The sequence below is a fragment of the Macaca mulatta genome, chromosome 13, assembly GCF_049350105.2.
Source record: "Macaca mulatta isolate MMU2019108-1 chromosome 13, T2T-MMU8v2.0, whole genome shotgun sequence".
Lineage (NCBI taxonomy): Eukaryota > Metazoa > Chordata > Mammalia > Primates > Cercopithecidae > Macaca > Macaca mulatta.
In genome coordinates this window covers 55,203,974-55,219,367 of record NC_133418.1, presented here as the reverse complement: position 1 = coordinate 55,219,367, position 15,394 = coordinate 55,203,974, and the positions used below count along the sequence as shown (strand labels likewise).

The following is a 15,394-nucleotide window of genomic DNA, read 5'->3' as shown; positions in this document are numbered from 1 at the left end:
AGCAATGTTGCCTCCGAGTTGGTCTCATCCTAAGAGGACTAATAAAGCATCCGGCAGAAAGCAAAAAAATATTGGTAGAACCATGCTATGGTTTGAAGGCTTGTGTCCCCTCCAAAATTCACGTTAAAACTTAAACCCCCAATGCAATAGTATTAAGAGATGGGGCCTTTAGGGGGTGATTAAGCCATGAGGGCAGAGCCCTCATGAATGGGATAAGCAACTTTATAAAAGGGCTGGAGGGAACTAGCTAGGCTCGTTTGTCCTTCTGCTTTCCACCATGTAAAGACAAAGCATCCCCTCCAAAGAAAGCAGCGCTCAAGGCACCATCTTGAAAGCAGAGACCAGGCCCCTACCAGACACTGAACCTGTCAGCACCTTGATGATTTTGGACTTCTTACCCTCTAGAACAATAAGAAAATAAATTTCTCTTCTGTATAAACTACCCAATCTCAGGTACTTTGTTATAGTAATACAGATGGACTAACACAAGCCAACAGGAGGTAAAGAGGCATTAAAGGACCAAAACTGGATCATCAACATCTGCAGATGGCACCTTGCCAAGATGTTTGCCAAGATGTCTGCTGAACAGTTCAAGTCCGAATTGCTGTTCATTTTCTCTTCTGCAGATATCCTGAGATACGTCCAAGCAGAAAAGACCCCCTCTTTGGAGAGAGACAATGGCATTTGGCTTTAATGACCTGATGATGCAGCAACATCTCAGATTTTAGAGTAAAACTCCACTAGTTTATAATTCTGATGGAGAAGATCCGTTTGAATGGCTGTGAAATGTAGAAAAGGTCAAGAGAAAATCTTACCACAAGTTGAGCATGACTCACATTTAAGGTACACTGGCAGTAGCTCCTGCCCTGTTCTCAGCAGCAACAGGCCAGAGAGGGCCAAGCTTTCCTCTGATTTTGGTTAGAAGACCAGATCCAGACTTATAGAACAGAAATGGATGGAGCGGTATAGAATGGAAGCACATAGGGAATACCTCAGCTACAAACCGCTTACTCAGAAAAAGGCAGGATGAGGGAAAGATGCTTTGTTGCCCTTGCCTACAACTATTATTTGGAGTACCAGAATTATGATGAGTATTAGTCAAAATGTGGTTTTCAGGGAAGTGGGGAACGTTCAGTTAAACCATAGATAAGATCACTACTACATGATTTAAGCAGTGATAAGTTTAAAGAGTTTATGTTATTTTAAGTTTCATTTTTAAACCATCATTAAACAACATTAATAAAGTATTGAAAAACTATTAGAAGACCTGCTTTATTAAATAGATACTTTTAAATGGTTTGTAGTTACCTTATTAATTTTCTTATTTAACTGCTTGAAGCAGTGAAAAACCTTTTTCATAAATACATGCAAAAGCTACCAGTTTTGAAAACCAGGCCTTCAACCCAGGTCCTATAGATTATCACAAATCCCAAGTTTATCTGGCGCCTTAATTAATGGTGCTTGAAGCGCAGCATGGTATACTATCTCTGGCCTCAAAATTCCTGTGACAGAAGAATTCCTAGTAAAGAATCTTAAGGTCTTATGAAAAAAAGGGAAGATTCAATTTCTAAGTATATCTATTTATGTTCAAGAAAACAAATATAGCATTCTAAATTGCCCATCAATAACATGCCACTCACTTCAAAACAGTAAAAATGAACATTGCACATAACTATATGTCATTAGCTCAGGCTACCCTTCCTTGGATCTTCAGCATGACATGTGCAAATCCATGATGATGGAAATTTGCTTACTGCTTGCATTTGCAGATAGTACATTTTCAAAGAAGCATCGTCTACCTGCTTTGACCCTCCTTTCAAACATTCAACGTTTTCTGACTTTATGACTCAGCACTACTGCTGTCTACTTCTGGGATCACATTATGGTTCCACAGAACCTCTTAAGCAAATTTCAGCTTCTTCTTAACTTAAAGATGAAAGAAAGCAGTTCTAAGGTCTACAATTAGTTTCTCTCAAGATTGCTTTTTTTTTTTGATACGGAGTCTTGCTCTGTCACCCACGCTGGAATGCAGTGGCACGATCTCAGCTCACTGCAACCTCCGTCTCCCAGGTTCAAGTGATTCTCCTGCCTCAGCCCCCTGAGTAGCTGGGATTACAGGCGCATGTCACCACTCCTGGCTAATTTTTGTATATTTAGTAGAGACACGGTTTCGCCATGTTGGCCAGGCTGATCTCGAACTCCTGACCTCAGGTGATCCACCCACCTCAGTCTCCCAAAGTGCTGGGATTACAGGTGTGAGCCACTGTGCCCAGCCACCAAGATTGCATTATAAATGTCTTCTGCTTTACTATTCCCTCTCCCCTCTTCTCTCTATAATCCTAAATTTCCTTTATAATTCTTTCAAGAGGAGTTATTTACTGGCAAACAAAAACTATCAAGTCCAGTGCAACAGTAAAACAAAAAGCATTTTGAGATCTAGGCTGGCCTTGGAGTCTATTGGAGACCTTTTTGGACTTCTGCTATATAAGAAGTTCCAGTTATTTTTATCTTCTCTATACCCATGTTTATTCTACCTTTCCAAAGTGTTGTTTTTTTTTTTTTTTTTGAGACAAAGTCTCACTGTCACCCGGGCTGGAGTGCGGTGGTGTGATCTCAGCTCACAGCAACCTCTACCTCCTGGGTTCAAACAATTCTCATGCCTCAGCCTCCTAAGCAGCTGGGATTACAGGTGTGCATCACCACGTCTGGCTAATTTTTTGTATTTTTAGTAGAGACGGGGTTTTGCCATGTTAGCAAGGCTGGTCTCGAACTCCTGACCTCAAGTGATCTGCCAGCCTTGGCCTCCCAAAGTGCTGGGATTACAGGCATGAGCCACCATGCCCAGCCACCAAGATTCCATTATAAATGTCCTCTGCTTTACTACTCCTTGGTGCTGAGCTTATAGGCATGAGCCACTGTGCCTATCCCCTTTCCTAAGTCTTACTCATTAATTAATCTCGTACTTACTAAACAGACCCTTAAAGTCATCTAGAGTCTAATTCTAGAATCATGCTGCTCAAACTTTAATATTTGTATGAATTACATGGGAATCCTGTTAAAAAGCAGATTCTAATCCAGAAGCCCTGGGATAGGCCTGAGATTCTAAGTTTCTAATAGGTGTGTAACTATGTTGCTGGTCAATAACCCTTAAAGAAGCAAAGATATAGAGCAGTGCTATTCAAAATGTGGTCCACAAACATCTGCTGGTTAGTAAACTATTACCAGAAGGTAAGGAAATAAGGAGCTTGCTCCAGGACATAAATCAATCAAATCACTAAGCTCATTTTTTCCCCTCAGCAAGATCTTGCCTGTGAGGGAAGCAGTTCAGTGATTTATATTATGGCACAAGATTCTCTGAGTAGTATTGGTACATTTATACTCAACTGATTTTTGACAAGGGTGCCAAGACAATTCAACAGGTGAAGAATGGTCTTTTAAAAAAGTAGTGCTCAGACAAGTGGGAATTATTTGGATCCCTACTTCACACCATATACAAACATTAACTCAAAACGGATCAAAGAACTAAAAATTCCTCAAAGAAAACATATTTGCAAATCTTTGTGACTTTAGATGAGGCAATGGGTTCTTAGATACAACACTTAAGCAATCAAGCAAAAAGCAGATAAATCACACTTTGTTGAAATAAAAAACTTGTGTTTCAAATGGCACTACTAAGGAAGTCTAAAAACAACACATAGAATGGAAGAAAATATTTACAAATCATACATCTGATAAGGATTTAGTGTTCAGAATATGTAAAGAACCCTTCCAACTCAACAACAACAAAAAAGACAACCCACTGTAAAAATTAGCAAAGGATCTGAATAGATATTTTTCCAAAGAGCATATACAAATGGCCAAAAGCATATGAAAAGATGATCAACATCATCAATCATTGGGGAAATGTAAATCAAAATCACAATGAAATACCATTTCACATCCACTAAGATGGCTATAATAAAAAACAAATAATAAAAAAAACTGGCAAGGATGTGAAAGTTGGAATCCTTTTATATTACTAGTAGGAATATAAAGTGATGCAGCTGCCAAAACAGTCTGACAGTTCCTCAAAAAGTCAAGTTATCATATGACCTAGAAATTTCACCCAAGAGATGTGAAAATATTATGTCCACACAAAAATTTCTACACAAATGTTCATAGCAACATTATTCACACTAGCCAAAATGTGAAAATAACCCAAATTCCATCAACTGATAAATGAATAAATAAAATGTGGTATATTTGTACAACAGAATATCACAAGCCACACAAAGGAATGAAGTACTGATACATGCCATGCAATGGATGAACCTTAAAAACAATATGCTAAGTGAAAATAGACACAAGAGGTCAAATATTGTATGAGTCAATTTATATGAAATATCTAGAATATGCAGTAAAAAGATTAGTGGTTATCAGGCTGGGGAGAGGGGGAATAAGAAAAGACTGCTAACAGGCTGGAAGTTTCCTTCGGGGGGTAAGAAAAAAGTGTTCTAAAATTAGATAGTGGTGATGGCTGCACAACCTTGTGAATATACTAAAAATCACTGAACCATATGCTTTAAAAGGGTGAATTTTATCTCAATTTGTATACACACAAAAGTAACATGACAGACTGGGAGGAAAATACATTTTTGTAAGTCAACACACAGGAGGAGAAAAGCGTAAGAAAAAAAAAGATCCTTTGAGTAACACTGATCTAGAGCAACCAGGCAGCCCATATCTGAATCCCCACTACAGCCTTTTGACAAGCTGTTTCTTTCTTTCCTTCCTTTCTTTCCCTTCCTTCCTTCCCTCCCTCCCTTTCTTTCTTTCCTTTCTTTCTTCCTTTCCTGTCCTGTCCTGTCCTTTCCTTTCTCTCTCTCTCTTTTTTTTTTTTTTTTTGAGACAGAGTCTTGCTCTGTCATCAGGCTGGAGTGCAGTGGCGCGATCTCGGCTCACTGCAACCTCCGTCTCCCAGGTTCAAGTGATTCTCCTGCTTCAGCCTCCTGAGTGCTGGGACTACAGGCATGCACCACCACGCCCAGCTCATTTTTGTATTTTTAGTAGAAATAGGGTTTCACCATCTTGGCCAGGATGGTCTCGATCTCTTGACCTTGTGATCCGCCTGCCTTGGCCTCCCAAAGTGCTGGGACTACAGGTGTGAGCCACCGAGCTCAGCCGACAAGCTGTTTTCTTAGAATAATACCACTTCCTTAGGCCCTCAGCCAATCTACAGATAGCCCTCACCATTAGACAGTTCTTCCTTACCTATCTGGAATCTTCCACCTCCCGATTTTCTAGATTGTCCTCTCCAGAGCAAAATTAGCAAGTCTAGTTTATTTTTCCACTTTCTAAGAAGGTGAGGCTGGGCGCGGTGGCTCACCTGTAATCCCAGCACTTTGGGAGACCAAGGTGGGTGGATCACCTGAGGTCAGGAGTTCGAGAACAGCCTGACCAACATGGTGAAACCACATCTCTACTAAAAATACAAAAATTAGCCGTGCGTGGTGGCACGCGCCTGTAGCCCCAGCTACTCAGGAGGCCGAGACAGGAGAACCGCACGAACCCAGGAGGTGGAGGTTGCAGTGAGCTCCAGCCTGGGTGACAGAGTGAGACTCAGTCTCAGAAAATAATATAAATAAATAAATGAGAAGTAAAATATAACAAACAGGTGAAATAATATTATTTAGACTGAGTTTTCTTTTCTCCATGTGAAACATCCCCTCTTTCTCTGACATGGTTTTTAAGACCATTTTGGCTGCTCCTACATTGATGTGCTTTGCTCTGCTATATTCTTTTTATAAGAATGGCCCCAGGAAATGAATGAAATACTTCAGGCTTGGTCTGACTCATGCAGAGTAGACAGCATTATCACCTTCTATAATTCTATTAATGTAGCTAAAAATTACATTATTTTTGTCTTTCGGCACCCACATCATACTATACATGCATTCTGAATTAATTGACCACTTAAATACCTAAGTCTTTTTCCACTTATGCTGCTTTTAATCTCTGCCTCCCAAGAACTATGCTTGTAAAGTTGATTAAAATTTCAAGTGTATGATCTTACCTTATTATTTCACTTCATTAGAATCAGTCCACTTCTCCAATTTGTAAGAACCATTTTGGAGCCTGATTCTGTAACTCAATGCAGTTATTACATCTTCCAACTTTATAAAGGCACATAATTGATCATTGTATCTTTTATTTCTTTAAGCAAGTTATTTGTTAAATATAAAATAACATAAAATTAATGGTAAGCCACAATGCTTTCTTTTTAGAAAGTTTCCTCCAGATTAATATCAAACCACTTATCAGAAACCTTTATAACCAGTAGCAATTCAGCCTAGACTCTTCATTTTGCTGACAGATGTCTGGTGAGTGTCCTTATCAAAACACCTGGCCAAAGTCCACAGATACTGGATCTACTGCACCCCACGGAGCTCTCTATCCAGACATCTTCCCAAAGGAGAACAGGATGTTGTTATGACATGGTTTGTTCTTACTGAACCTGAAGACTCTTTGGATCTCTGCTTACTCATCCAAGTGACTACAAAACAGCTTAAAATATCTTTTTCTTTCTTTTTTTTTTCTTTGAGACGGTGTCTTGCTCTGTCACCAGGCTGGAGTACAGTGGCGCAATCTCAGCTCACTGCATCCTCTGCCTACCAGGCTCAAGCGATTCTCCTGCCTCAGCCTCCTAAGTAGCTGGGATTTCAGTCGTGCACCACCATGGCCAGCTAATTTTTGTATTTTTAGTAGAGACAGGGTTTCGCCATGTTGGCCAGGATGGTTTCGATCTCTTGACCTCATGATCCGACTGCCCAAAGTGCTGGGATTATAGATGTGAGCCACCGCGTGCCCGGCCTCATTTTTTTTTTTTTTAATTTTTATTTATTTATTTAGACGAATCTTGCTCTGTTGCCCAGAGCAAGAATGCAGTGGCACAATCTTGGCTCACTGCAACTCCCACCTCCCTGGCTCAAGTGCTTCTCTTGCCTCAGCCTCCTGAGTAGCTCTGATTACACGTGTACACCACCACGCCCAGCTAATTTTTGTATTTTTAGTAGACACAGGGTTTGGCCATGTTGGACAGGCTGGTCTCAAACTCCTGACCTCAAATGATCCGCCTGCCTCGGCCTCCCAAAGTGCTGGGATTACAGGCATGAGCCACCACACCCAGCCGTCATTCATTTTTAAAGGGTGTAATATATTAACATTTAAATAGTACATAATACTAGACAATTTTTTTCCTACTGCAATCCCCATCCCCTATAGTGAACCACTTTTATTGTTTCTTTCTTTCATGTTTCCTGTGTTTTTTTCAGGCAAATTCAAACAATTATGTATTATGTATACACACACCCGCCCCCCCAACTTTCTTACACAAAAGATATAATCAAAGCATCTTTGAAAATAATCTGTGTTTTCACTTATAGGTGGGAGCTGAATGATGAGAACACATGGACACATAGTGGGGAATGACACACACTGGGGCCTGTGGGGGGTGGTGGGGGGAGGGAGAGCATCAGGAAGAACAGCTAATGCATGCTGGGCTTAACACCTAGGTGATGCGTTGTTACGTGCAGCACCCCACCATGGCGCATGTTTACCTATATAACAAACCTGCACATCCTGCACACGTACCCTGGAACTTAAAAGTTGAAGTAAAAAATAAAATAATCTGTTCCAGATTCGTGTCCAGAACAATCCTGAGCTTCCTACTGTACAGGATCTATCTTCCACCCTTTGTAGAATAAGAAACCATTTGTCTGCTTTGAATCATCTGATCTCTTCTCTTCGAAGCAAATCCTCAAACATCACTGGTGGCAGCTTAGTGTCCTCATTATCAAGCTCAATGAGGATGTAATCCATCTGGGCCAGGAGATGTGAACACAGAACAGCCTTGACGCATCTGGAGCTTTAGCTGTTTCCTATCACTGTTCTTACCCCTTTAGGTCTGAAGGTAATTAATCTTTTCCTGCTTTCAGGCAAAGGGATCAGAAGTCCAAAACCTACCCTCCAAATGTCCATCAGAAGTCAGACCCCTTCAACTCTATCAGAGCACACATCCCAGATGGATCAAAGAACTCAGACCAGACTCCAGTACATGGTGGACAGCATTTATCAAAATAAAACGTGAAACCACTCGGTGAAACCGCTAACAGTTCTCTCCGCATTTGGATACAACATGCCCATCATTCCTCCACTGAAAGTACAGAGAGGAATCTGCTTGAGTATTAACACCCAAGCTTCAGCATATTACACAGCATGTTACATCTGATTCCCTTCACAATTCCTACAGTCGCTGAGAGAGGTAGGGCTGGGGTTACGGCTTCTATCTGACAGAAGTCTGAGACTTAGTGGGCTTAAAAACGTCACATAGGACTTCAGATTTAAAACAGTAAGAAATTTTTAAAAAGTGGGAAGATTCAGTCCATTTTAAAACTTATTTAGCTACAGTAATCAAGGCTGTGTGGTATTGGTAGAAGGATAGGTACATAGATTAATGGAAGGGAATAGAGAATAGAGAAAGGCCTGGAAATGGACCCTGACAATTAAGTTCAACTGATTTTTAACCAAGATATTCAATGACAGCCTTTTCAATAAATGGTACTAAGAGCAATTAGATATCCATGAGGAAAAAATGAACCACAACCTAAGTCTCATTATGCAAAACTTAAGTCAAAATGGCTAGGTGCAGTAGCTTAAGCCTGTAATCCCAGCACTTTGGGAGGCCAAAGCAGGCAGATCACTTGAGGTCAGGAGTTCAGGACCAGCCTGGCCAACATGGTGAAACCCCATCTCTACTAAAAATACAAAAATTAGCTGGGCATGGTGGCGCGTGCCTGTACTCCCAGCTACTCGAGAGGCTGAGGCAGGAGAATCGCTTGAACCTGGGAGGCAGCGGTTGCAGTGAGCTGGGATTGTGCCACCACTTCAGCCTGGGCAACAGAGCAAGGAGACTCTGTCCCCCCACCCCCCCCCAAAAAAAAACTCAAAACGGATCATAAGTTTAAATGGAAAACTATAAAACTTAAAAGAAAATCTTCAGAATTGAGGGCTAGGCAAAGATTTCTTAGGTTTGACACCAAAAGCACAATCCATAAAAAGAACAATTGATAAACTGGACTTCACCTAAATTAAAAATAAAAGAAAAACAAAAAAGATCTTAGAGTCTAAAAGTCTGGTAAATAAAATTAAACAGGATGGTTGGAATATAGAGCTGAGGAAATCTGGAACGTGAAGCAAAACGACAAAGAAATATAAAAAGAAGGGAGAAAACAAGAAAATTAGAAAATCAATTCAGGAGAACCAATATGCAAATTATAGAAATTTCAGAAAAAGGGGGAAAAAATGAAACTAAAACATCCCCCAGAATGCAAGGATATGAGTTTCTAGATTGAAACGGACCACCAAACACCTAACGTAATAAATAAATGCACACGCAAAGGCGTATCAAGAAAACATTAGAAACAAAGAGAAAATTTGTAAATTTCCTTGTAGAAAATATGGGTCACTCCCAACAGACTAGACATTAGAATGACTTAGGATTTCCCAAGAGCAACACTGAAAGCTAAAATATAGTAGAACAGTGCTTTAAAAAATTTAAATGAAATTATTTCCAACTCAGAATTTTGTACTCAAACTATGATGTGCGAACATAAAATAAAGATACTTCTAGACCTGAACATTTTTTGTTTTTTGTTTTGAGACGGAGTGTAGCTCTGTCACCAGGCTGGAGTGCAATGGCACGATCTTGGCTCACTGCAACCTCCACCTTCTGGGTTTAAGCGATTCTCCTGCCTCAGCCCCCCAAGTAGCTGGGATTACAGGCACACACAGCCACGCCCAGCTAATTTTTGTATTTTTAGTAGATACGGGTTTCCACCTTGTTGGCCAGGATGGTCTCCATCTTCCGACCTCATGATCTGCCCACTTTTGCCTCCCAAAGTGCTGGGATTACAGGCGTGAGCCACCGCGCCCAGCCTAGACCTGAAGTTTCAAAAAAATATATCTATCATGCATCAAAAAGCTACTGAGGCTGGACATAGTGGCTCATGCCTGTAATCCCAGCACTTTGGGAGGCTGAGATGGGAGGACCACTTGAGCTCAACAGTGTGAGACCAGCCTGGGCAACATAGCGAGACCTTGTCTCTAAGGCAAAAAAAAATTTTGCTGGGTCTGGTGGCATGTGCCTATAGTCCCAGTCACTTGGGAAGCTGAGGCAGGAGAATTGCTTGAGACCAGGAGATGGTGCCTGCAGTGAGCTATGATCGTGCCACTACGCTCCAGCGTGGGTAACTGAGACCCCGTCTCAAAAGAGAGAGAGAGAAAAAAAGATACTGGAGGATCAGCTCCAACAAAATGAGGAAGTTAGCCAAAAGAGGAATTACCAGTTCTAATTTAAAAAGAGAGGCAAAGGAAATGTCCAGGAAATTCCAAGATTCGACTGTAAATCAGGTAGAGAACAACCAGCCCAGGTTCCTCAGTCAGGAGACTGAGGGAGAAATCTTGAAGATGATAAAATAGACACCATTAAATGCATCTAAAAAATCCAAAAAATGGTTTACACAATTTATGGAAAATTGGGAATTAAACTGTTAAATAGTACAAAGAAAACTCAGACCAAGAGAGGGAAAACAAGACAATTAATAATTTTAGTGAAAGCAAAGTTATATAGGAAAGGCAGAGGAATCATAGTCCACCAGGAATTCAGTTGAAATAGTTTTCTTACATAATAATGTAAAAACTAATATTCATATAAACAACATATTGCCGAAGTTTACTGGTGTTTTGGAAGAATGGAAGATGAGAATACTGCAAGTATTTGGGGAGAGAGGCAAGCAGCGAATAAGTGACAGTTATGTCTTTACTTCCCATAGGAGATAATGCCTAAAATGGAAGAAAAATCAAGAACTAGCAATATTAACATGTTATTTAGAAAGACATCAAAAGAATCACCTAAAGTGGTTGCCTCTGGGACCCTGTAATGGCATAGGAGCTCCCCTTGGGGAAGTGCTTGATGTTTTTTGTAACAAGCTTAGCTCACCTATTTGAATATTAAAGCTTTGAAAGAATATAAACTAAAAACAAAACTCTCACAGCTAATATGCGTCTGGGCCAAAACTTGAACCTGTGTGATTTAACTCTTAATCAAGCCCATTAATTTGTGAGCTCCTCATGGGCCTGTGCTTCTTCGTTCCTCCACTACAATGCCTGCCTAGCACAAGTAAGCGCTCAGTGTGTTTTTAAATAAGGAGGAGAAAGTGAAATCATGGGATTGCTTTTGTAACACAAGTCAATGAGCAAGAAGGGCATTCTAGATAGAGGAAACAGCAGAAGCAAAGACAGGAAACAAAGTGTGTGAGAGCTGAACAAGCGCGGGCAAGGAGGGAGGAAGACAAGTAATGAGAAGCACCCAGAAAACCCACTGCGTGTGTGACGGAAGATACAGCAAGAACAGGAATCCGGAGCTATGTGCAGTGGAGTGGAAGGCATTGGTGCCTTACAGACAGGCCCACGTGGTCTTGACTGTATGTATATGGCCCTTGGGAGTTGGCTGGTGTGTCGTGCAGTGCTGACAGTTCCTTCCCACATAGTTTTGGCTTTCTAAAATCTAAAGTAGTGCCAGGCTGTCTAACATTCTGAGTACTTTCAGTAGTCCAACTACAGCCTAACTAGTTATTCTAAGCAGCCACTGAAAAGGCCACTTACGGTGAACAGGGGCAAGCGGAGCCTGGTGGGATACCTACAATGCCACGCTCTCCATTTTTGGATCCCTTTTTGCTATTTAAAAAGCATTAAAATCCAGGGCATAAAAGGAATCATCATCTCTAGGTGAACATATGTATCTGCTACTATCATCATTCTAATATGAATTTCTTCCAAAGTTTATTAAGCATTTACTTCATGTCAAGCAGTGTGTTGGAGCATACAATTTCTGATTTTAAATAACTTACTCCCTGATAGCAGAACTGCTTACAACATAACATGTTAAGCAAATAATTGGTATAAAACAAAAGCACTGTGGAAGCACAAAGGAATAAAAGACTATATATTCAAAGTTTCTTATGTATAATGTGCGTATACTATTACATATTATTATTATATTACTTATCAGGTATAATATTATGTATAATGTCAAACAGAGGTAAAAGAAAGATGCTACTCTAACAAATTCCCATAAAATAATTCTGCTTCGATCACCATCAACTCTTGACCAATCTTATTTATCTTCTAAACCCACTCATTGTTCTAAGGACTTTATATTATTTCCTCCATATATATTTCAGCATGTATATCTAACACATAGGGACTCTTTCTTTAAACATATAAATCTGCATCTTGAAAAATGAGTAAGTTTTAAGAATTGAAGTCTAATTAACGTAATAAAATGTGCAGATTTTAAGGTGTTCAATTGAGTTTTGACACATATGTGTAACCACTATCTAAAACAACACACAGAACATTTCCATGGCCTAGAAAGTCCCCGTATACCCCTTTCTAGTCAACTTCCCGCCCCTGAATAACCATGTTCTGATTTCTATCTCCATAGATGATGTTGCCTGTTCTTGGACTTCTATAAATAGATTCATAGAGTATATATGAGGTTTCTAGGTTTTGGTCTAGGTTTCCAGGCCAGAAAAGGGGGAAAGCATTCCAGGTAAAAAAAACTACATGTAAAAATATTAAGTTGTATAAGGATATGTTCACAGGATTTTGAAGAGCTCAGGATGGTTGAACTGAGACTGGGGACTGGTAGCAGAGAGAGAGAGAGACAAGACCAGAAGAAGAGGCTCATTGGAAAGTTAGGCTTTCTGGATTAAATATCACAGTTAATTTGTGGGAACCATGTTGTTAAGTAAGATTTTCCCAATGCCCAAAATGATTTTTCTGACCTAAAACTGGTCAGTTCTCTCAATATGCTCCTTTCTCCTCCACCCTCCAGCTGAGAGTGACCAAGGCAAGGGTGGTGTCCTATATCACATGGCTGTTCAGTCCCATTTTGTCCAGAGGCTTCTGTACCACCTCAGGGAAGGGAACAAACCCCGTTTGACTTTCTTATGAGAGAGTACAACCTCTGCCTCCATTTTAAACAGTCCCAAGTCCAAGGGGCAGCCTTACCATTATCTGGATTTCTCTCTTGCACACCTGGAGATCATGCTCATTGTTGACAAACATGCGTTTCAAGGCACATTTCATCCCATTGCTTGTCCTCACCAGAAATACAATAGCAAATCCACCTGTGAGAGAAACACACACAAGCTCTTTTGAGTCAATGTTCAAAAAGTCAGTCAGATGACTGTGGTGGCTGGAGGTTGCCGCTGTCACTGCTAATGGTACTGATGCCACTGCCAGCCAGCCTTTAGGGCTAGCCTGTTGTAGAACACATTCTTAGATTCTCAGAACTCGGAGATATTACTTGTGGGAGGGGATGGCAAGAGTCAGAGAAATTGTTTCCAAACACCTATCTCAGCATAACAAAAGAATAGTAATTATTTTCCAAATAACCTACAAACAAACAAATAAATGGGCGAAAAAAAACCCAACTACATTACAACTACTATCCTATGTACACTTTTTTTTTTTTTTTTTTGAGACAGAGTTTCCCTCTGTGGCCCAACCTGGCATGAAGTGGCACGATCACTGCTCACTGCAGCCTTGACCTCCTGGGTTCAATCGATCCTCCCACCTCAGCCTCCTGAGTAGCTGGGATTACAGGTGTACACCACCACTCCTGGCTAATTTTTGTACTTTCTTGTAGAGAAGTGCTTTTGCTATATTGCCCAGGCTGGTCTCAAACTCCTGGACTCCCACCATGGCCTTCCACAGTGCTGGGATTACAAGCAGGAGCCACTGCACCAGCCTTGTCTTGGGTATTTTGATGCTTTTGTTTAATTCTTAACACAATTCTGTGAGTTGTGTTATTTTCCCCTTTACACAATTACCAGCTGAAGAATACAGAGGCTCAAAGAGATGTGATTCAAACCAAAAACATTTTTAAAGACGTAAGTGGAGCACACTTTCCCTCATACCAGAGAGGCTAGGAAATTATTTCACTAATTGCTAAATAGTTGTCAATTAATTTCAAGAATCTCCTCTTTTTTTCTTCTCATCCTATCACTCAATTTGAACCTAAAAACAGACCTAAAGATTCCTTCTGCCCTCCCTGCCTCCTGGGCTATTGAGAAGATACATGATATGGGTAAGAAAGTGCTATTCCACATAGCATACACAAGGCAAGTATGACACAATTAGTGGGGAGACTTTTTAATGTCCACACTGACCTTTCTCTAAAAGACAGTTCACAATTCATTAATAGAAATATATAAGCCAGGTGTGGTGGCTCATGCCTGTAATCCCAGAACTTTGGGAGGCTGAAGCAGGCAGATCGCTTGAGCTCAGGAGTTCAAGACCACCCTTGGCAACATGGCGAAACCCTGTCTTTACAAAAAATACAAAAATTAGCCAGGCATGGTGGGCATGCACCTGTGGTCCCAGCTACTTGGGAGGCTGAGCGGGGAAGGATGGCTTGAGCCTGGGAAGCGGAGGCTGCAGTGAGCCGTGACTGCGCCACTGAACTCCAGGCTGGGTAAGAGACCCTATCTCAAAAAAAAAAAAAAAAAAAAAAAAAAATGCATATAACTCTACAGAAATTCTCAAATGCTCTAAATTTGTTACACCACATCACAGCATCCCCAAATTCTTAGAACCCTAACCTCAACTTCACTCCTAAAGCACTATATGAGGTGTTCAATGCCATTGGTGAGAGGAGTTAGATAAAGTGAGGCAAAACTGTCAAAGTTGAAGACTTTGGAATAAGTAGCAGTTACACTGGACACTCAGTCCATCTGCCTGCCTTGTACGTTGTCATCATTTAGCTTGAATATCCTGTCCATTGACTCTGTTCAGCAAAAAAATCAGTATGCTATTCTTGCTCAGAGGTGGTCACTAATTGTATAGAGGTGAACACAGAGGGAAGTCTTCAGTATGGGAATTTGTATAGAGGTTATGATGTAGTACTGGGCTAGGAGCCACATGCAAAATTGATACAGATCAATAAACAACCATTATAGAGATCTTCGGCCTCTGAGAAATAAAGACTTGGGTCCTGATTATGCCCTTTGAATTCCCTCAAGGCTCAGCGGCACTTTAGTACCTGTCTGTTGATGCCCATGGCATTTCCTGCTGCATCTTTACACAGTTATTCTTTTCAAGTTAGCTTGAGTTGGTTTTCGTTACTTGCAACCATAAAGAGCCTTTATCATAAAGCACTGTTGAATGTTTTCATAAAGTACACACCTAATTTTGTAAAAAGATAATGTAATGGGCTTCGGTTCCAAATGTGGACTATGATAATGATTTACCAGAGACTGCATGTTTGTGCATTTCCTGTTATAATATTCCT

At 40.6% G+C, this 15,394-nt stretch overlaps 1 protein-coding gene across 31 annotated transcripts in view; it reads right to left on the bottom strand.

Annotated features, from left to right (window-relative positions):
- Window positions 1-15,394, bottom strand: part of AAK1 (AP2 associated kinase 1) — a 224,695-nt gene that overhangs the window by 88,156 nt on the left and 121,145 nt on the right. For all 31 annotated transcript variants that reach the window (XM_077959456.1, XM_077959463.1, XM_028832421.2 and 28 more), the window contains one exon: window positions 13,111-13,229. In XM_077959456.1, the coding sequence (XP_077815582.1) occupies window positions 13,111-13,229 (119 nt within the window). The remainder of the gene's footprint in view (window positions 1-13,110; window positions 13,230-15,394) is intronic.